This window comes from Rana temporaria, chromosome 2 (assembly GCF_905171775.1).
Source record: "Rana temporaria chromosome 2, aRanTem1.1, whole genome shotgun sequence".
NCBI classification, from domain to species: Eukaryota; Metazoa; Chordata; class Amphibia; order Anura; family Ranidae; genus Rana; species Rana temporaria.
Genome location: NC_053490.1, coordinates 66,149,649 through 66,173,131, shown reverse-complemented (window position 1 = coordinate 66,173,131; position 23,483 = coordinate 66,149,649). Strand labels below are relative to the sequence as shown.

The window sequence follows — 23,483 nt, the reverse complement described above, 5'->3', positions numbered from 1 at the left end:
CCCTACGATGCTGGCAAGTGCCTGGCTGAACAGTCCCCCCCCCCCCCATGGTGCCAGGTGTGAGCTCCGGGAGAGAAACCACCACAACTATCGTAGCCGACCCGCACTGACGCTACGACAACACACCAAAGTCGGGAGAAGATAGAAGGAGCCATGGAGGAGTGGGAGGGTGGGTGGACATGCCCCCCCCCCCCCCGAGCATCAGGAGAAGCTGGGGTGGGGGGGTGAGCGGTGCTCAGCTGACAGAGGAGGAGGATGGGGTACAGACTGTCCGGCCTGCTGGGGACCCAGAGGAGAGCACAATGGAACCCCCAGAAATACCACCTCTATGGCAGCCATATCCCGTGGGGGATCAGAACTGCCACGAGACACCTGCAGCTGCCGCCACTGCTCTGTACGAAAACCTGAAGTGACGTCCGACACCCAGAAACCCCTCCGACCTGAAATGGCGCCAATACAGGACCTGACGTGGGAGGAGGCTTAAGTACTCAGCAGACTCCTCCCACAAACACAGGCTAGCCTTCGGCCAGCCTTTACACTTGTTTGTTTTTTTCCTTGCATGTGATTGGGTATTCTTTGCAAAATGAAACTTCACCACATTCATTAAGACTGGGGAAAATTCCCTTTGCAAAGTGAAATTTTCCTTCTAAAGCCTATTTACCTTTAGTAAATCAACCCTACTCTCACCTGTACATGTGCCATATCACAGTAGACGGGTACTAAAAAGCTACTCTGAACAATTTTATTTAACATATCTACACTTACCATTTATACATTCACCTGCACCCTAGAAATTTGTTTTCTAAATTCTATGCATTGTTGATTGAATCATTTGTGCTTCTTTGAGGTTTTGCATTGTATTTTTGGATACACAAATATATTACTAAAACTATGCCCAATAAGTATCTCTATGGGTAGAGATAAAACTGGGATGTGCAGAGAACAAACTGGCAAACATAATCCAAGTTGGAGAATTGTGATTCTATATGGTATAAAACATCTTATAAAACTAAGGGAAGCCAGCAGTATTAATACCTGTGGGGTATGTGTTCTGGACACTTGAATCATAATACTAGGGCTATACCAAAAATAATGCAAAAGTGGGTGTAACTTTTTTTACTAACTTACATAGGTTGTTAGGTTTTGTAGCCTTCTGTGGATGTCAGACAGCCTGCCCCCCTCCTTTGTCAAGAACTCCATGATGGCACATTGCTTCTGCTTGCAATTCATTATTTACCTGCAATTTAAAAAAAAAGAAGAGAGGAGGAGGTTACTATAGAGGAAAAGATATTCTGCCCACATGTGAAATTTGAACGACCTATGTAAGATAAAACATAACAAAAGGCAAAACTTTTATTTTTAGTTGTGGATTAGAATCCTTGTCAGTTTTAACTGCTGTCTGTGCCCCCGAGATTCACCCTCTCTATTATTCCCTGTTTACCATCATCATTGGAAGTGGAAGCAAAATAAAATCCCAAATATTGGGTTGTCCCTAGAAAAGTAATACAGGCAAAATCTTCCAATGGGTACACTAGTTCTGGTGATCTGGGGGCCCACAAGGAATTACCTTAATTTGCAGGGATTTCCTCTCACTTCTTGTTTGACTATGGGATAGAGAGTGAAGGGAAATCTCTGCAATGGGACACAGATGGCAAAAAAGATTCTGACAGGCGTTATAACTCCTTTACTCCAAAATTTAAAAAAAAACGTTTTTTTCCTATTGTTCTTCTTCAATAAAAAAAAAGTTATGCCCACTTTTGCATTACTTTTGGTACAGCCCTTGTATAGTTTTAATGTTTTAACGTGCATGTAACCCTACAATACAGATTTTTCTTTATCGTACATCACGGGACACAGAGCGGCATTCATTACTATATGGGTTATATGGAGTACCTTCAGGTGTAGACACTGGCAATCTCAAACAGGAAATGCCCCTCCCTATATAACCCCCTCCCATAGGAGGAGTACCTCAGTTTTTCCGCCAGTGTCTTAGGTGTTAGTCATGGTTTAGCTTGCCTCCACATCCTTGGGATTAGGTGAGCTAACCGGTTCTGTCCAAAAAAGCCTCAGCGCTAAAGTGGTCAGTAACCGGACCCCAAACCCTTGGGGTATAGCCCATAATGCTTTTCTTTTTAGAGAGCTGGACCCTGGGCCCAGAACTTAGAAACCTTTGGGTGCCTAATGTTTCTGTTGCCAGAGTGCTATATGGGCCCAGGACAGTGGATCCTTCATAGGAACCCAGGGCCTGAAGGTCTAGACATCCCCACCGAGATGGGGGAAGATTGGGCCTCTTGCTTGGCAAAGTCCTGCGGCATGGAGCAGGTAAGTGAGGGGAAAACTTGCGGAACTTGGTTCTTAGCAGGTTTTTTCTGGGGGGTCACAGGGGACATGCCTAAAGTTATGCACTGCATCTGGCAAACTAGTCACATATCATAAAGATAGGATGGCTCTATATGTATTATTCCCCATAAGATGTGACCTCCCTTGTAGTGTTGGAAAAGCATTGAGTGGGGCCTGTGTGATATAAAAGTATATGTGTGTGTCAGAGAGCTGTGCTTACCTGCAAGCCTCCAGGCGATGCTCCATTCAGTCTTCCTCCTCACGGCCTGCAAAGCAGGCAAAACGCTGACCTCCTCATGGTTCCAGGCTGCAGGCTGCAGTTTGCTGGAGCAGAGAGGTCCCTTCCTCCCAACCCCACCCCCCCCCTGTCGGGAGGGGCATTTCCTGTTTGAGATTGCTGGGGGGGAAGGGCGGGTCAGTGGCTTAAGGAAGGGGCGGCCCTTCCTTGTTTGTTCCATATAGCTCATTCAATACTTTGGAACTGAGGAGGAAAGACCAGAACGGCAAGCACGGGGCGCCGAGGACACACAGTGGCCAGAAAGAATATTGCAGTCTTCAGAAAGACTGTTTTCAAGCCTAGGAATAGGCTGTTTCTTTTCCATCTCATAGTTTTTCTTGCAATACTACTCAGGGGGACAGAATGTTTTTTCTTTCCTAGATTTGAAAAAAAAAAAAAAAAAAAAAGAAAAAAAGATTTTTTTTGAAAAAAAAAAAAAAAAAAAAGTGTCATCTAGGGGAGAGGAAGCATTTTTTTATCCCCCAAACAGGTGTTTGGGCATTTAACTATTTATAAGTCCCAGGTACCAATAAGTAGCAGGTGTACCTCGGTATTGTACCATGGCATCAAAAAACAAGGGTACAAGAGGTGGGGATTCCCCCAGAGAGTCTGAGGTCTCGGACAAAGCTATGCCGCTGCTTTCCCCACAGGGAGCCTTGGGGCCATCGGGATCTGGGGCTGGAGCTGACGCGGGTCAGTCCAACCCTAAGATGGTCACGGAGGAGGTATTACTCACCTCTTTAAAAGAGATGCAGAAAAGCATGGGTAAAATGATAGCCGCAGCTATGCGGGGCAGTAAGCGGAATAGATCTCCGTCGCCCGAGCGCGGACCCTCAGAAGAGGAGGTCCTTTCCTCAGGGGAATTGGACGACCTCTTGGACAAGGACCAAGTAGGTTCAGGGATCGAGGATCCGGATACAGAGGAGTCTGGGGCAGTCTCCCTGAGGGAGAGCTGGTGGATTCAAGGATTGTCGGACTTGGTCCATAGGGCATTCAACTTGCCAGTACCAGATCTCCAGGTATCGACGGTTTCAGCTTTGGGCTCACTGAGGGCGCCTCAAAGCAATGCTGTGTTTCCGATCCATCCTCTATTAGAGGGAGTTTTGTTCCAAGATTGGAACAAGCCAGATAAGATCTTCTTACCACCTAAGAAGTTCTCTGTCCTATATCCTATGGAAGAAAAATTTTCCAAAAGATGGGCTACTCCTGCAGTGGACGCAGCCATCTCATGTGTTAACAAATCGTTAACATGCCCTGTAGAAAACATACAGGTGTTCAAGGATCCAGTTGATAAGCGCTTGGAAGCACTACTTAAGAACTCCTTCACTACTGCAGGGGCAGTAGTACAGCCAGCTGTGGCTGCGATTGGGGTCGCTCAAGCATTATCGGATCAATTTAAGCAGATGCTTAAACTTATTCCTGCCCAGCAGGCAGAAGAATTTTCGGATGTCCCTAAGGCCATATGTTTTACGTAGACGCAATCAAGGATTCTATCCAGCAAGCGTCACGTTTATCGTTATCCCTTATCCATATGAGAAGACTCTTATGGTTAAAAAGCTGGGAGGCTGAGCCCCCATGCAAGAAGCTCCTGGTAGGGTTCCCCTTCCATGGAGGACGACTCTTCGGAGAAGACCTAGATAAATACATTCAGACCATTTCAAACGGCAAGAGTAATCTCTTGCCAACTAAGAAGAAGGTTCAGGGGCCTGCGTTTAAACGACAGTATTCCCCTGGGCAGGGGCCCTCTAATGCCAAGCAGTATCGACGGCCTCCTGCAAAAGCAAACTTCGGCTTCAACAGCAAATCACAAGGACAGGCTGTTAGAGGCAAAAGGCAGTGGTTTCGCAAACCAGCAAAACCAGCCCCCAAGCCAACCTTATGAAGGGGCGCCCCCACCCACGAAGGTGGGGGGAAGGCTGCGACTCTTTTCAGAGATTTGGGAAGCCAGCATTCCCGACGAGTGGGTACGGTCCTCCGTGGCCACAGGCTACAAATTAGATTTCCTAAGGTTTCCTCCTCCTCATTTCCAGAAGTCGAGGATTCCAAACGATCCGGAAAAGGGAGCCGCATTAAGATCGGCATTAGATCATCTACTTTCCCAGGAAGTAATAGTAGAGGTACCAGTCCTGGAACAGGGGCTGGGTTTCTACTCCAACCTATTCATCATCCCAAAATCCAATGGAGATGTCAGGCCAATTTTGGACCTAAAGATGGTAAATGCATATCTAAAGATCCGCTCATTTCGGATGGAATCCGTGCGGTCAGCAGCTGCCACACTCCAGAAGGACGACTTCATGGCGTCCATAGACATAAAGGATGCCTACCTTCATGTTCCAATTTATCAGCCACATCAAAGATATCTACGCTTCATGGTGGCTTCGCGTCACTTCCAATTCGTGGCGCTTCCCTTCGGGTTGGCTACGGCCCCCCGGGTGTTCACGAAGGTCCTAGCTCCGATCCTAGCCAAGCTAAGGATCCAAGGGGTCACGATCCTAGCATACCTGGACGACCTCCTAGTCATAGACCACTCGTCTCCCGGCTTGGAGCGAGCAGTGGCCCTCACGGTCCAATACCTCGAGAGGTTCGGCTGGGTCCTAAATCGAGAAAAGTCAGCTTTCCAGCCCACAAGGCAGTTGGAATATCTCGGCATGAGATTAGACACAGAACAACAAGGAGTGTTCCTACCTCTGAGGAAGGTAAAAGCCATCAAGGAATTAATCCTACTGGTTCTAAGCACTCGCATCCTACAGGCAGCCATCCTGTCAGCATGGAGCAGAAGGCCACAGGCCTTGGATATCCCGTTGCCGCTCTTATCAAGAGTCCGACAAAGTCTGTGTTGGTGGTTAGACCCTCAGAATCTACTGAAGGGGAAGTCTTTCAGCCCAGTGGCTTGGAAGATAGTGACCACAGATGCCAGCCTGACGGGCTGGGGAGCAATTTTGGATGGTTGCACTCGCCAAGGTACTTGGGCAAAGCCAGAGAAGCAGTTGCCCATCAACATCTTGGAGCTCAGAGCTGCTCGACTAGCCCTCAGGGCTTGGACGTCAAAATTGCAGGGGTTCCCGGTGAGAATTCAATCAGACAATGCCACGGCCGTGGCATACATAAATCACCAAGGGGGAACCAGGAGTCAAGCCGCTCAGAGAGAGGTGAGCTTGATTCTCCTATGGGCAGAGGCGCATGTGCCCTGCATATCGGCAATATTCATTCCAGGAGTGGACAACTTTCAGGCGGACTTCTTAAGCCGCCAGACTCTATGGCCGGGGGAATGGTCTCTGCATCCACAAGTCTTTCAAGCACTCTGCCAAAGATGGGGAGTGCCGGACGTGGATATCATGGCATCGAGACTCAACAAGAAACTAGACAGGTTCATATCCCGCTCAAGGGATCCGATGGCCTGCGGAACCGATGCGTTGGTTTGCCCTTGGCATCAGTTCAAACTTCTTTATGCGTTTCCCCCGCTCCAGTTACTACCCCGCCTGCTGCGCAGGATCCGGGTGGAACACATACCAGTCATCCTGGTAGCTCCAGCATGGCCCAGAAGGGCATGGTACTCACTCATCCTAAAGATGGTAGTGGGAGACCCTTGGACTCTTCCTCTACGGCCAGACCTGCTATCGCAAGGTCCGATCCTCCACCCTGCCTTACGGCATCTAAATTTAGACGGCCTGGAAGCTGAATCCCTGATTCTCAGGGGTAGAGGTCTGTCTCAGAAAGTAGTCTCTACCCTAATCAGAGCCAGGAAACCGGTCTCTAGGGTGATTTATTACAGGGTCTGGAAGGCCTATGTAGGCTGGTGTGAGTCCAAGCGATGGCTTTCTCGCAAATTTACCATCGATAGAGTATTAAGTTTTCTCCAGCTAGGAGTGGATAAAGGATTGGCATTAAGCACAATCAAAGGACAGATTTCTGCTCTGTCAGTGTGGTTTCAGCGGCCGCTGGCCACCCACTCGCTGGTTAAGACCTTCCTTCAAGGGGTCTTACGTATTAGACCTCCAGTTAAATCCCCGCTTTGTCCGTGGGATTTAAATCTTGTTCTGTCAAGTTTACAGAAACAACCGTTTGAGCCGTTGGCTGAAATTCCTTTGGTTCTACTGACAAGGAAGTTAGTATTTTTGGTTGCCATAGTTTCCGCAAGAAGAGTTTCGGAGCTAGCGGCCTTATCCTGTAAGGAACTATATCTTGTTTTTCATAAGGACAGGGTCGTTCTCCGCCCTCATCCTTCCTACCGAAGGTCATATCCAGTTTTCATTTGAACCAGGATTTGGTATTACCATCCTTCTTCCCTAAACCTACTTCCAGAAAGGAAGGGTTGCTGCATACCTTGGATATTGTCAGGGCCATGAAGGCCTATCTTAAAGCTACAAAGAAGATCCGGAAAACAGATGTGCTGTTCATTCTACCGGATGGGCCCAAGAAGGGGCAGGCAGCTGCAAAGTCCACCATTTCTAGGTGGATTAAGCAATTAATCACTCAGGCCTACGGCTTGAAAGGGTTGCCTCCTCCAGTATCATTAAAGGCTCATTCTACTAGAGCCATGGGCGCCTCCTGGGCAGCACACCACCAGATCTCTATGGCTCAAGTTTGCAAGGCGGCAACCTGGTCTTCTGTCCACACGTTTACAAAATTCTACAAGTTGGACGTAAGAAGGAATACTGATACTGCCTTCGGGCAGGCAGTGCTGCAGGCTGCAGTTTGAGACCCTCGGATTCCGGGGGCTCCTCTTTTTTGAGTTAAATTTAAAATTTAAAATTATTTTTCTCAACTAAGTTGGATTTATTATGATTTGAGTATATCTCTAAATTAAATCCTTTTGTCTTGGAGATGTTCTCCCTCCCCTCATTGTAAGCATTGCTTTGGGACATCCCATATAGTAATGAATGCCGCTCTGTGTCCCGTGATGTACGATAAAGAAAAAGAGATTTTTAATACAGCTTACCTGTAAAATCTTTTTCTTGGAGTACATCACGGGACACAGAGCTCCCACCCCTCTTTTTTGAGGACCATTTTGGGAGGCATACTGCTTGCTACAAAACTGAGGTACTCCTCCTATGGGAGGGGGTTATATAGGGAGGGGCATTTCCTGTTTGAGATTGCCAGTGTCTACACCTGAAGGTACTCCATATAACCCATATAGTAATGAATGCCGCTCTGTGTCCCGTGATGTACTCCAAGAAAAAGATTTTACAGGTAAGCTGTATTAAAAATCTCTTTTTTTTTTTTGTACCTCCAGATACAACAAATGTTGCTGCACTGACCGCAAAGTCTTCACAAACAGAAAACAGCTCTGGTATGCATTTAAAATTATTTCCCTTCCGGTAAACCAGAAAATGGTGCCCATTTGGGCACAGGAAGGGCTATGAGGTTGGACGTTGTTCAGGGTTTAGTAGGTTGGAGGGGAACAACAGACGGTGGCAATGCAGTATACTAAGTGGAGCATTGTGGAGTACAGAATTTACAGCATATTATAGAGATAAAAATGGTGTAGCGTGCACATCTTGGTGTACAGAGAGAAGGAGAAATGTACAGAAAGTACCACATAGTGTACAGAGTATTATGCAGTGAAGAATGTAGAGCATAGTGTAGTGGTAAATTGTGTGGATTATGTAATCCACAATGTACAGAATTATGAATGGTGGGGAGAAGGGGAACCGTGAAGACTACTTGGAAAGATCAGCCTATCTGAAACTTGAATATACCCCACTGTTCTTTTATAAAAGCTCAGTGGACTGATAATGATTTTTGATCAATCACCGTGTAGAAGGCAGCTGAGCTACCTTACAGAGGACGGACATACGATTCCAGCCATTCCCCAGCATTCCCTGTATTGGGGTTTTATTTCTTTGCACAATAAACAGTTTAAAACGATATTATGCCATGGAGTTTCTTTTTACCATTTTGCATATGCGGAGACGGCACCATTGAGCAGCTTTGAAACAGACAGCCAGCCTAGAATTCCTAAGGTGATTCATAAGCGTGTTTGACCAAACTTAGCTGTGAGGTCACATGCTCACCAGTGAGCGGTCATTACCTGTTTTATGAAGTCACCACTATATACACAAAAAGGACTTTATATCAGCTATACTGGATGGATTTCCATCTTGAATTAGGACGTCGCTGTTTTATGCACAATAGCACTTTATAATTCACATTTGTGGCACTATATTTTATGAATTATTTTCTCATATCCAAGGTTGTGGCACTATATAGAATTTATTTTTGCATGTATTTAAATGTTATAATATTGTATATTTACATTAATATATATGTACAGCGGAGTGTGATATATATCACAGTATAACCCACAGACATTGAATATTTCTTGTTCATTTTATTTTATTTTATTTTTGGGAAGATTGTGTGAGATAGCGCAGCACATTAATACATTTTTTTTTATTAAAATTAATTAAATTTTTTATCCTTCAAACCTAACATCTGGTAGTAGTTTTAAAGATACTTTGGTGTATGCAGCAAAGGTTTCCACAAACCTGACATGATCATCAACAACCTTAATTTCTTGTCTACAAACCATTTCAGACATTCTTGTCAACAGATCTCAAGTAACTGAGCAATTGGACTTATGTTTTCCAACCTGATAATCCAGTACCAGGACTTTATTCCACTTGATAAACCAGTACCATGACTTCATGCCAGGCACGAGCCACATAGACATGGCCATAGACTTCAAGTGGAATTACATTTACATCAAGCCAATTTGACATGCCAAATCGGAGCCTTTTGATGGCAACGACACCACCCGTCGATGCGGTGATGCGCCGATTCCCAAAAGTAGTTTCTGCACTACTTTTGGCGACTTCGGGGGGTGATTCCAATAGACATTTGTGCACAGATGTCTTTCAAATCGCCCCCGAACTCGTAATGAAATGCAGGTTTTGAAATCATGCTGTTTTACTAAACAGATAAGGAAACACCCAGTGTAAATCCCCATCAGAAAGCGGCTTACTATTATAATTGGCCATCTATGCATGGAAGATTTGACATTGCTTGAAACTCTACTTCACAGCGCCAATCTTAATCCATTTGGACCACAGATGTTTTTCTCAGAATAAGTCCCCACAATATACTGTAAAATAAACTTGCAATAGTGAAGTAACATAAAACAGCTTTATTAAACAGTAAAAGATTTTACCCACATATGTGAAGAGCGTCATCATCAGCATATCATGAGTGCAACTGCAAACTCCAGCGTCGCAGCACTCACACAGTTCCATCTCCTAGCGTGATGACTTCAGCAGACCCATCCTACAAATACAAGTTTTATTAGAGTAACCTTACTCTGGGGCTAATTGGAAGTCACTGTCATGCTTTCACGCCATTACAATCCAGCAGAACCACCCACCCACATAAGCAGGGCCCGGGACAAGGGGGGGGGGGGGTATTTGCACTGGGGGTATTTGGGGGATGGAGGGGGGCAAAGATTTGTGCTGGGAGAGGGGATTTCAGCAGGGGGCAGATTTGTACTGGGAGGAGGGGGAATTTATGCTTAGGAGATAGTCATGCAGATTAGTGGCTAGTTTGTGGGGCGCAGTTTGGCATGCTTGCCCTGGGCTCTAGGAGACCTCGTCCCGGCACTGCACATACAGTACGATAGGTGCATTTGACCTGCACTTGATATCCTTCTGACCTGCATTTCACCTACTTCAAGAGGGTTTTGCTTTCTCATAGACTTGTATCTGGATGCAAAAGTCAGCAACCACTCTGCTAGATTTACATGAGGTTGCAAGAGACAAATCATGTTTCAGTTGTATTCAGGGTTCTGGTAAAATGTATATTTAAAGGGAATATGTAACTTTGCCCATGCAGGAAGACTTCCCATGCACATACATTCGCTGCACTCCCCCACTGTTGCTCCATTGAAGTCCATGGTGAATACCTGGCACTTTTTGCCTTTGTGCTAGTATAAATATTTTTTAATGCATTTTTAGGGCCCATGTATGCCAGAAACGGCACATAACTGCATGTTTTTGACTGCATGTTTGCATGCATTTGAAGCACGTTTAATGCACACTTGACGTGCGTTTAAAACGCACTTGAATGCGCTTTGCATGTGTTTTGCACTGCACTTAGCACTGCTTTTGCAGTGCATTTTCTATAAGTTTTTGGGATTGGTTTTCTTGACTTAAAGGGGCACAGTGCAGTGCATTTGAAGCACGGTGCATTTGAAAACACTACAACCCTAGTCATGCCTTCCGGGCAACTAACCAAAACCTCCTCCACATCCCCAAGACCCGCTACAAATCTAAAGGAGAACGAAGATTTGCAGTCCAAGGACCACAGCTATGGAACGCTCTACCCACGAACATTCGCATGGAAGAAAACCATCGGGCCTTTCCGGAAAAAACTTAAGACCCACCTCTTCTGAAGGATCAGGACGACACTGGATGCAAGCGCCTTGGGGCGATTTAGTTTGCATTTGTAGCGCTATATAAGTCACTCACTCACATATGTAGCGTGTTCCCTGCATTTGCAGTGCATAAAAATGCAGCGTGCGCTACTTTTTTTTTTTTTTTTTTACTGTGCTGAATTGCACTGCAATGATGTAAACAATGTCCAAAGGATTACCTTGATTTTTGGCTGTCTATGCAGATGGAGTGCAGTTTAAAATGCAGCCAACTGCGTTCGGTGTGAAAGGGCCCTTATGGTTTGTTAAACAAATATTTTCATTTGGACCCATCCTGAGGTTTGGATCTAGTGAAACTTTCACCCGGAGATCAAATAAATTGGTGTGTAATGCCATACCAAGACCATGTCATGGTAATAATTTTGTGTCGGATTTCGCAGACTGCACCAAAACCTGGTGTCTCTGGCAATAGTACACCAGTCAGTATTCAGGGTTGCTCAAAATTCTTCAATGAAATATAACAACAATAAGGTATGATATGCAGGGAATACAAGTATCTGCTTTTGGTGCCTATAGAACAGGACGTGTGCAAATGAAAAAGTTTAATCCCCTGATGTGGTTTTATTAAATTCTTTACAGGATTTCCTGCAAATGTTGACAAGCCGATGAATTTAAGCAATGACCAAAAAGTAAGAATTTCCTGAATTACCTTTTTTTATGCCCAGTAAAAACTGGTATATGATTAAATCAATGTAGTAAATGTGTCTTGCATGTGATTATATCGTTGGCGCTTTGCTCCAAAGAGAGTCCCTTGTTCTGCTATATTATATTATCAACAATACAAAATAAGATTTCGCACTCTCATCGTACAAATGGGAGTGCAGAGGAGGGGAAATAAAAGGAGATAGAGAATCACTGAGGGTATGGAGGGGAGGTGTACCAAGGATCAATGATGGGATTAGGAAAAAAGATGAACAACTTGGGGGAGGTTAGAAGAAAACATGAAGGAAGGGGAATAAAGGGAAGAAAATTTAAGCTAGAGGGTAGTTGCTCTGTTGTTTGTATGTCAGTCTTTGCAGTTAGCACCCTTACTGGGCAACAACTGAGATTAAATTATTTGCCACATTTAGTGAGCCTCAGCTGATTCGTTCTATATTTACAGGAAAGCAATAAAGCACAGTCACTGTATAGCACTACTAACTAGTAAGCATAGCATGTATACTGGATATAAAAAGTCTAGTCTAGTTAAAATTTCCAGTTTCTGTGATGTAAAAAAATAAGACAAAGATAAATAATTTCAGAACTTTTTCCAACTTTAATGTGACCTATAAATGTAACCGCTTGCCGACCAGCCACAGTTTTACGACGGCAGGTCGGCTCTGCTGGGCGAGATCACGTAGATCTACGTCATCTCGCCGAGCAGCCAATAGGGGCGCGCGTGCGCCGCCGTTACAGAGCGAGAACTGGGAGCTGTGTGTGTAAACACACAGCTCCCGGTCCTGTCAGGGGGAGAAATGCCTGATTGTCTGTTCATACAATGTATGAACAGCGATCAGTCATTTCCCCATGTCAGTCCACCCCCCCTTCAGTTAGGACACACCCAGGGAACAAACTTAACCCCTTCCCCGCCCCCTAGTGTTAACCCCTTCCCTGCGTGTGGCATTTTTATAGTAATCAATGCATTTTTATAGCACTGATTGCTATAAAAATGCCAATGGTCCCAAAAATGTGTCAAAAGTGTCCGCAGTACCGATAAAAATCGCTGATCGCCGCCATTACTAGTAAAAAAAAAATATTAATAAAAATGCTATTTTGTAAACGCTATAACTTTTGCGCAAACCAATCAATAAACGGTTATTGCGATTTGTAGAAGAATACGTATCGGCCTAAACTGAGGAAAAAAAACGTTTTTTATATATATTTTTGGGGGATATTTATTACAGAAAAAAGTCAAAAATATTCATTTTTTTCAAAATTGTCGCTCTATTTTTGTTTATAGCGCAAAAACTAAAAACCGCAGAGGTGATCAAATACCACCAAAAGAAAGCTCTATTTGTGGGGAAAAAAGGACACCAATTTTGTTTTGGAGCCACGTCGCACGACCGCCCAATTGTCAGTTAAAGCGACGCAGTGCCGAATCGCAAAAAGTGGCCTGGTCTTTGACCAGCAATATGGTCCGGGGCTGAAGTGGTTAAACCCTTTAGGTGGAGGGAATAAAAAAAAAAAAACTAAAATAATATGGTTGCATAAGTGTGCACACCCTTATGCCCTGTACACACGATTGGAATTTCCGATGGGATAAAATACGATGTTCTATTTCTAAACTCCGACGTAAAAAAGAGCTTCTGTCTTGCCATTCTACCTCATAGCCCAGGCATATGAAGAATATGGGAGATTGTTGTCACATGTACCACAGCCAGTACTTGACAAATATTCCTGCAGCTCCTTTAACCACTAGCCTACCACCCGCCGTCATGACAGCGGGACGATGAGGCTCTCATTCTGGGTGGACGTCACTAGGGACCCGATGAGCAAGCCCGGCGGCCGCGATTGGCCAGTAACTGAGCAGGACCGTGGATCTGTGTGTGTAAACACAGAGATCCACGTCCTGTTAGGGAGGAGAGACCGATGGTGTGTCCCTTGTACATAGGGACACTGATCGGTCACCTCCCCCAGTCAGTCCCCTCCCCCCCACAGTTAGAATCACTCTCTAGGGAACACATTTAACCCCTTGACCACCCCCTAGTGTTAACCCCCTTCCCTGCCAGTCACATTTATACAGTAATCAGTGCATATTTATAGCACTGTTCGCTGTATAAATGTAAATGGTCCCAAAAATGAGTCAAAAGTGTCCGATGTGTCCGCCGCAATATCAGTCATGATAAAAATCGCAGATCGCCGCCATTACTAGTAAAAAAAAAAAAATAATAAAAATGTAAATCTATCCCCTTTTTTGTAGCCGCTATAACTTTTGCGCAAACCTATCAATATACGCTTATTGGGATTTTTTTATGTAGAAGAATACATATTAGCCAAAACTGAGGAAAACAAATATTTTTTTTATATATTTCTTGGGGATTTTTATTATAGCAAAAAGTACAAAATATTGCTTTTTTTTCAAAATGTACACTTTTCTTTTGTTTATAGCGCAAAAAATAAAAACCGCAGAGGTGATCAAATACCACCAAAAGAAAGCTCTATTTGTGGGGGAAAAATTATAAAAATTTCATTTGGGTACAGTGTTGCATGACCGCACAATTGTCATTCAAAGTGTGACAGTGCTGAAAGCTGTAAAATGGCTTGGGCAGGAAGGGGGTGAAAGTGCCCTGTATTGAGGTGGTTAATGTTGCTGTAGGCCTCTTGGTAGCCTCCCTGACCAGATTTTTTTTCTTGTCTTTTTATCAATTTTGGAGGGAGGTCCAGTTCTTGGTAATGTCACCATTGTGCCATATTTTCTCCACTTGATGATGACTGTCTTCACTGTGTTCCATGGTATATTTTGTACCCTTCTCCTGACTGATACTTTTTAACAATGAGATCCCTCTGATGCTTTGGAAGCTCTCTGCGAACCTTGGCTTTTGCTATAGGATGCACTTTATAAAAGGTCAGGAAAGACCTACTAGAACAGTTGAACTTTTTGGGGGGTTAATCAGAGGCACTCTAAATGATGGCAGGTGTATACTGACTCCTATTTAACATGAGTTTGAATGTGTAAACACAGCTACATCCACAGTTATAAGATGCAACCACAATATTTTAGATTTTTATTTTTAATTCCCCTCCCTAAAAGATTTCAATTTTCAATTGAGTTGTACAGTTTATAGGTCATATTAAAAGGTGGAAAAAGTTCTGAAATAATTTACCTTTGTCTCATTTTTTTTACATCACAGAAATTGACATTTTAACAGGGGTGTGTAGACTTTTTATATCCACCGTATATAGAGCTGCACAATTAGTGTTTCCCGATCTTCCCGATCTTTGGTATGCAGAGAATTCTCTCTGCTCTGAGCCGTCAAAAGTCAAAGTCTGGGCAGTCTGCCAAGTTTTACAACATTCTTTATCAGTGGAATGTTAAGTCTAAACATTGTATCAATTTGTCTTTTACATCAAAGGAATAGACTTCTGTATGTAAATTAGGAACGTTTAACCACTTAAAACGGTGTTCTGCCAAAAAAAAAAAATATTAAAATACTTCAGCTGCTGACTTTTAATATTAGGACCAGTGGCGGTTCGTCCATAGAGGGCGCTGGAGCGCCGCCCCCTCTGGCTCTCACCGCCACTGAGTGAAATAACATAGATTCATGCATTGCACAAATCTATGTTATTTTCGCCGCTGCCGCTGTTATTCAGATGGTCGGCGCTCAATGTCCGGCCATCTGAATAACGCCAGCTGGTTGGCTGTAGGGAAATGTCTATCAAAGCCAACGGCTCTGATAGGCTTTCCCAATACAGCCGGAAGCTTATTCTCGGAGCGCACAGACTGTACGCCCCTTGAATAAGATGACAGGCGTCTCAGCCAATCACGTTGGCCGGTTCTGGCTACCTGTAACCTGATTGGCTGAGACGCCTGTCAGTCATCGAGGGCGGGAGAAGACATCGTGGGACGTGGATGCCTGACTCCAGTAAAGGTAAGTGCCGGGCAGGGGGGGGGAAACGCAATTTACAGGGCACAGTGGGGACAATTGGCACAGCGGCGACCATTAAAGGGCACAGTGGCTGCGTTTAATGGCATGGCACAGTGGTGACAATGGATGGCACAGTGGCTGTGTTTAATGGCATGGCACAGTGGTGACAATGGATGGCACAGTGGTGACAATGGATGGCACAGTGGCTGCGTTTAATGGCATGGCACAGTGGTGACAATGTATGGCACAGGGGCTGCGTTTAATGGCATGGCACAGTGGTGACAATGTATGGCACAGTGGCTGCGTTTAATGGCATGGCACAGTGGTGACAATGGATGGCACAGTGACTGCGTTTAATGGCATGGCACAGTGGTGACAATGTATGGCACAGTGGCTGCGTTTAATGGCATGGCACAGTGGTGACAATGTATGGCACAGTGGTGACAATGGATGGCACAGTGGTGACAATGGATGGCACAGTGGCTGCGTTTAATGGCATGGCACAGTGGTGACAATGTATGGCACAGTGGCTGCGTTTAATGGCATGGCACAGTGGTGACAATGGATGGCACAGTGACTGCGTTTAATGGCATGGCACAGTGGTGACAATGTATGGCACAGTGGCTGCATTTAATGGCATGGCACAGTGGTGACAATGGATGGCACAGTGACTGCGTTTAATGGCATGGCACAGTGGTGCGAATTGATGGCACAGTGACTGCATTTGATGGCATGGCACAGTGACTGCGTTTAATGGCATGGCACAGTGGTGCGAATTGATGGCACAGTGGTGCGAATTGATGGCACAGTGGCTGCATTTGATGGCATGTAACAGTGGCTGCGTTTGGGCACAGTGAGACTGCAATTTTTTTTTTTCCTTTGCGCCCCCCCAAAAATTTTGAGCACCAGCCGCCACTGATTAGGACACTAACCTGTCCTGGACGCCAGCGATGTTGGCACCTGAAGCTGATCTGTCGCTCGGCTCTCGAGTGCTGCCGCCGCCATCTTCAATAAGGGAATCAGGAAGTGAAGCCGTGCGGCTTCACTTCCTGGTTCCCTACTGCGCATGTGTGAGTCGCGATGCGCTATCCCACTAGTCCCTGCTGTCTTTTGGGGCCTGTGTGTCTCCTAGAAGACAGCGGGGGGGGGGGGGGGAGAAGTAGACGCTGGAATTGGCATAGGTCACCACAATCGCCACAGTGATCTATACCCGGAAGTGGGAGCAAATAACTGGATTATACAGGTATCTGCTCCCTCCTCCCCCCTGAAAGGTGCCAAATGTGTAACCGGTGGGGGGGGGGGGGGGGGGGGAATTTCCAAAAAGCGGAAGTTCCATTTTTGGGTGGAACTCCGCTTTAAACACTAAACCTTTTTTTGGCAGTTGTTGTTTTCAAGTTAAAATCATTTTTGTTTGCTAGAAAATGACTTAGAACCCCCAAACATTATACATATATTTTTTTAGTAGAGACCCTAGAGAATAAAATGTTGGTTGTTGCAATATTTTATGTCACACTGTATTTGCGCAGCGGTCTTTCAAATGCAATTTTTTGGGAAATAACTAACCAGTAAAGTTAGCCCAATTTTTTTTTTTTTGTATAATGTGAAAGATTTTACGCCGTGAGAATCGCGATCTTTATTCTAAGCAAAAAAATGGTGATTCTCATTTTGGCCAGAATCGTGCAGCTCTAACCGTATATTGTACATGATGAATGTTCACAAGCACATAAATAACTACAATTGTTTTGTTTCCTTTAAGCGAGTTATATTCACATGTATTGTATATAAGACACTTGTAAACCACTTTATATTATATTTCACAAATGTATCCTGATAGTAAAATATCTCTGATTGCTTCTAGAAAAAACTGATTGAGAGTTATAAAGAGGCTGAAAAACAGATGTCAAGAACTGGAGACACAACAAAAGGTTGGTTTAACCACTTAAAAACCGCCCACCGCATATATATTGCGCCAGGGCGGCTCTATTTCGCGAAACAACGTACTTGTACATTGTTTCATGCGAGTGCCGTCGGCATTGAGGAGATGATGCGCGTGTCCGGCAGACCTGATGTCCGCCGGTTACCTTTGATCGCCTCACAGAGAGGCAGAACGAGAATCTGCCTATGTAAAAGGGGAGAACATGGAAATCGTCTGTTCCTAGTAATCAGGAACAGCGATTTCTGTGTTGTTCCTATCAGGAACCTCCCCCACACATTTAGAAAAACACTGAGGGAACACAGTTAACCCTTTGATCGCTGATAAATTGATGAAGACATTTGTTTTTTGTTTTTTTATTTTGTGATATGTATTATAGCAGAAAGTAAAAAATATTGTCGTTTGTATAAAGAGAACCGATAAAAATACACTTTCAATGGTAGCAAACCCCAGAACTGCTTATATCAGTAAAAAAAATATACATATAAGCTTGAAAACATGGCAGCAGTGTACAAAAGGCCTACCTGTAAGAATGAAATGCATGTTCTTACTTGAACTACGATCTGCTTCCTTTGCTTCCTTTGCTGCAAGCTATTATTGGCTTGTATACTTGACACTTATTGTTCTGCGCTTATCTTGAAAATCATTAAAAAGTCAGTTTTATGAAAAAAAAAAATGGTGGAACATGGTAAGCCTATAAACAAATTTAATTATAAATTGCCAACACAATTTACACCAGAGATTCTATTCTTTGGATATTGGATATTTGTCTTTCCTCAGGTCTGGGGAAGATATATTGCTTTGTAAGATGCTTTCTCATTGGTGGCGTAGTGTTCCTGAACTTTGCATATTAAACATTGCCTTCTCATTCATCGTTTTCCTAATACAAAATTCTAATAATTTTACATTTAAATATGTTTATAGAAGCTCAAGCTTTCTGGCATTTGTGCCGAGAAAACAGATGCCAAGAATTCTTGCTAACCCTGACAATATGCTACATGAAATCAATCCTTCACAAGATTGTACACGAAGAGCCCAAGGACAGAGGTATCCTTATTATTAATTACTAAGATAATACATTCAACACATTAACCCTCTTCTATTTGTCCTGTTTACTGTTTTAATCCAAAGTAAAAGCGAAAAATAAATTCAAATTTTTGAGTTGTCCCTGAAAAAGTAGTAGAATGAAATTTCCCAAAGGGGACACTAGCTAGTTCTGGTGATTGTTAGCTTTGTCTTTCTTTTAATATTGTTAAAGCTGTATGTGTGTGTGTGCATGTGTATATATATATATATATATATATATAGATAGATATATAAGCTGTTTAATCTGTCAAAGCAGTTGTATTTCTGTTCCATCCAGTTTTGAGATTTACACAGCTCTGCCAGACAGCACTATCCTGTTTGGAAGGTGACCTGAACTTTGTCTGCTGCAGTTTCACTTAGGCTGCTTTCACACTGAGGCACTTTTCAGGCGCTATATCGCTAAAAATAGCGCCTGCAAAGCACCCTGAAAGAGCCTCTCTGTAAAAGCCCAAGGGCTTTCACACTGGAGCAGTGCGCTGGCAGGACGGTAAAAAAAGTCCTGCAAGCCGCGTGTTTGAAGCGCTGAAGGAGTGGTGTATACACCGCTCCTACAGCTCCCCTATCTATTGAAATCAATAAGCAGCGCCGGCAAAGCGCCACTTTGCGGGCGGTTTTAACCCTTTTTTCAGACGTTAGCTGTGGTTAAAAGCGAGCCGCTAGCGGCCGAATAGCGCTGCAAAAACGATGGTAAAGCACCACTAAAAATAGCGGCGCTTTACCACCGATGCCTCAGTGTGAAAGCGGTCTTACAGGTCACCTCACAACCCTCATCCTGTGACAGGACAGAAAAAGAAGCACCAACTGATGATCTTATCGTTCTGTTACTCTGTTCTTTTCTCCTATCAACATTTTTTTTTTTTCAAGCACTGCAGGCCACCAATAAAGATGTAGGTACTTAAACAGTTTTACAGTTTGTCAAAAAAAATGACTTTTGATGCTATAGTACTGCATACTGAGATGCATTCATTTGTGTCTCTTATATCTGCCTAGAGTTAGACTTTAAAATGCACTGTGAATATTGAACAGTTTCCCCCAATTCCCCATATAAAGTGATATTCCCCCACTCAACATTTTCTTGTTTGTCCTGGTTACAAAGAAGCCAAATTTGTGTATTCAGTTTTATTTTTTTTGCTTTTTTTTTTCTACTAAATCTATACAGCGGGTAAAATAAGGATTGAACACGTCACCATTTTTCTAGGTAAATCTAGTTCTAAAGGTGCTATTGACATGAAATTTTCACCACATGTTTTTAACAACCTATGTAATCCATACATAAAGAGAACCCAAAACAAATAAGTTCAGAAATTAAAGGGGAGTTCCAGCCTTTTTTTTTTTAGTTTGTTAAAAGTCGGCAGCTACAAAAAGCGTAGCTGCTGGCTTTTAATAAACAGACAATTACCTGTTCCACTGTCCAGCGACGCGGCCGCCCGGAGCTTCGCTCGTTTCCCCTCCCCCCTTTCCGCCGGCACCTCCATTATAACTGTGGGTACCTGGCCGTGACAGCTTTCGGCTTCCCGGGCCGGCCACTCACTGCGCATGCGCGAGCGGCGCTGCACTCCCTGAGTGGACAGGCAATCTCCTGGGACCTATCACGTGTCCCAAGTGATCGCCTACAGGGAGGGGCCGCTTAAGGCGTTATGACGAGTCGCCTAAGCGGTCCCTGGGCGGAAGGAGGAAGTGGGACAGGAAGTCCCACTCCTACTGAAGCCCCCAAAAAAATTACATGTAGGGGGGCGAGGAGTGGTTTAAGCCTAAGTTCCACTTTTGGGTGGAACTCCACTTTAAGTTATGTGTAATAAAATGGACTGACACAGGGAAAAAGTATTGAACATGCTAACCAAAATATATTTAATACTTGGTACAAAATCCTTTGTTGGTAATGACGGCTTCAAGACTCCTCCTGTATGGAGAAACTAGTCGCATGCATTGCTCAGGTGTGATTTTGGCCCATTCTTCCACATAAACAATCTTCAGATCTTGAAGGTTCTGTGGGCCTCTTCTATGAATTCTGATCTTTAGTTTTTTCTATAGATTTTCTATTGGATTCAAGTCAGGTGATTGGCTGGGCCATTTATAGCAGCTTTATTTTCTTTCTTGGAAACCAATTAAGAGTTTTCTTGGCTTTGTGTTTGGGATCATCGTCTTCCTGAAATGTCATTGTTTCATGTTCATCATCCTGGTAGATGGCAGCAGATTTTTACCAAGAATGTCTTGGAAACATTTTTCCATTCATCCTTCAATGACATGAAGTTTGCCAGTACTGTATGATGAAAACAGCCCAACACCAGGATGTTCTCACCTCCAAACCTCACTGTTGATATGTGGGTGTGTTTGGGGTGTTTGGGTTGATGTGCAGTACCATTTGACCTCCAAACATTATGGCCCAGATTCACAACCGAGATACGACGGCGTATCTCCAGATACGCCGTTGTATCTCTGAGTTGCGCCGTCGTATCTATGCGCCTGATTCTTAGAATCAGTTACGCATAGATATCCATTAGATCCGACTGGCGTAAGTCTCTTACGCCGTCGGATCTAAACTGCATTTTTTTTTTACCGCTAGGTGGCGCTTCCGTCAAATTCCGGGTCGAGTATGCAAATTATCTAGATACGTGAATTCCCGAACGTACGCGCGGCCGACGCAGTAAAGTTACGACGTTTACGTTGGGCTTTTCCCGGCGTAAAGTTGCCCCTGCTATATGAGGCGCAGCCAATGTTAAGTATGGCCGTCGTTCCCGCGTCAAAAAGTTACGTCGTTTGCGTATATCATCCGTGAATGGGGCTGGACGTCATTTACGTTCACGTCGAAACCAATGACGTCCTTGCGGCGTACTTTGGAGCACTGCACACTGGGAAATTCCACGGACGGCGCATGCGCCGTTCCGAAAAAACGTCAATCACGTCGGGTCACAGTAGTTTTGTATAAAACACGCCCACCTGATCCAAATTTGAATTAGGCGGGCTTACGCCGGCCGATTTACGCTACGCCGCCACAACTTACGGAGCAAGTGCTTTGAGAATACAGCACTTGTCTGTGTAAGTTGCGGAGGCGTAGCGTAAATCGGATACGTTACGCCCGCACAATTTTACGCGGCTCTACGTGAATCTGCCCCAGTGTGTATTATGTCATCAAAGCATTCAATTTTGGTCACATCTGACGAGTCTATAATCTCCCAGTATTTTGTGTCTGCAAACTTTAAACAACCTTCAACAAGCTTTTTCTTTAGCAATAGAGTCGTGTGTGGTCGGCCTGCATACAGGCCATGGTGGTTGAGAGCATTACTTTTTATTTTCTTTGAAACAATTGTATCTGCTAATCCAGCTAACTCTTTTGATAATCCTTTCCACTCCTCTGTCAGAAATCCTGTGAGGAGCAGCTGGCCGTGGCCGGTTTATGGTGAAATTATGTTCTTTCCACTTCCAGATTATGGCCCCAACAGTGCTCACTGGAACATTCAGAAGTTTAGAAATCCTTCTGTAACTAATGCCATCAGTATGTTTTGCAACAATAAGATTGTGAAGGTCTTGAGAGAAAGCTCTTTGCTTTTACCCATCATGAGCTGTTTCTTGTGTCACACCATGGTAATGAGACACCTTTCTATAGGCCATCAGTTGAAAATGAACCAGCTGATATTAATTTGCACTGACAAGAGGCAGAATTGCTTTCTAATTACTGATAGATTTCAGCTGGTGTGTTGGCTTTCCATGCCTTTTTGCACCTCCCTTTCTTCATGTGTTCAATACTTTTTTCCTGTGTCGTTCAATTTTATTACACATAACTTAATTTCTGAACTTATTTGTTTTGGTGCCTTTGTATGTATGGATTGTTGCCGACATGTGGTGACAATTTTATGTCAATAGCACCTTTAGAAATATATTTACCTAGAAAAATGGTGACGTGTTCAATAATTATTTTACCTGCTGTGTGTGAATATATTTAATATTTGGCACATTTCTGATAGTTTCCATAATAGGGGAACATGCACATGTACACTTTGAGCCTTTATGGAACCACAAGGAGATATTCCATACCACTAGGGTGACCACATTTCCAAACTACCATTCAGGGACACCCTCCCTTCCCAAAAATCAGCTTGTGTTGTAACGAATCACAGCACAGTGATTGGACACAAGAGGCGGGATTTATGATTTCTCCAATCACAAGCAGGGGGTGGGGTTGTGCTCATACAGGCATTCCCGGCCAGGACAAGTACTGTCAGTGAGTAAAGCGATGATGTGGCGGCCTTTTTTGGGGACATCAGATTGGCCCGGTGGGTGGCTGTGTCAGTTTCATTCCGGGACACTGTATTGTCCTGGAATGAAGGTGCCCGGGACAGACCTGCAAAATGCGGGACTGTCCCGGGCAATCAGGGACACATGGTCACCCTATATACCACCCAGCTATCTAACTGCAAAAACAATAAAGCCCAACTCCAGCCACAACAAAAAATACCCTTGTGGACTCTTCAACTTTGCAAGAGGTAAACACTCATTGTGGGAGAGTTGGAATTGCTTACCTTTTTCCTCTGGGTTCCTCCAGTATGGTGACTGGTCTCCCTGCAGCCTCCTCTCTAAGCTGTTGGCCCTGATTGCATGCCTGCCCCACCATGTACAGTAGAGGGTTAATAGGCCTGCATTGTACATGATAATGCAGAGTGACTGCCTACATTCCAGAGCTTTGAGGAGAAAAGGAAAGTACAGATCAGGAAGACTGGTACATAATGCAACCTCTTCTTGATTTAACAAGCTTTTAACCCTTGCAGCTCAGTGGAGCCCACTACAAGGGTATTTTTAGTCTGTGCTGGGCATTAACAAATTTACCAGTTGACCTTTTCTGGGATAACTCCTGTTGACCTTCTA

The 23,483-nt window shown here is 44.1% G+C and overlaps 1 protein-coding gene across 6 annotated transcripts in view; it reads left to right on the top strand.

The window, feature by feature from the left end:
• Positions 1-23,483, top strand: part of LOC120929096 — a 197,712-nt gene that overhangs the window by 166,430 nt on the left and 7,799 nt on the right. For 5 of the 6 annotated variants that reach the window (XM_040340307.1, XM_040340309.1, XM_040340308.1 and 2 more), the window contains 4 exons: positions 7,851-7,907; positions 11,619-11,668; positions 17,463-17,529; positions 18,462-18,584. In XM_040340307.1, coding sequence (XP_040196241.1) covers positions 7,851-7,907; positions 11,619-11,668; positions 17,463-17,529; positions 18,462-18,584 — 297 coding nt within the window. Of the gene's footprint in view, positions 1-7,850; positions 7,908-11,618; positions 11,669-16,761; positions 16,764-17,462; positions 17,530-18,461; positions 18,585-23,483 lie in introns of those variants that run through there. The other variant, XM_040340311.1, reaches the window with a different exon arrangement.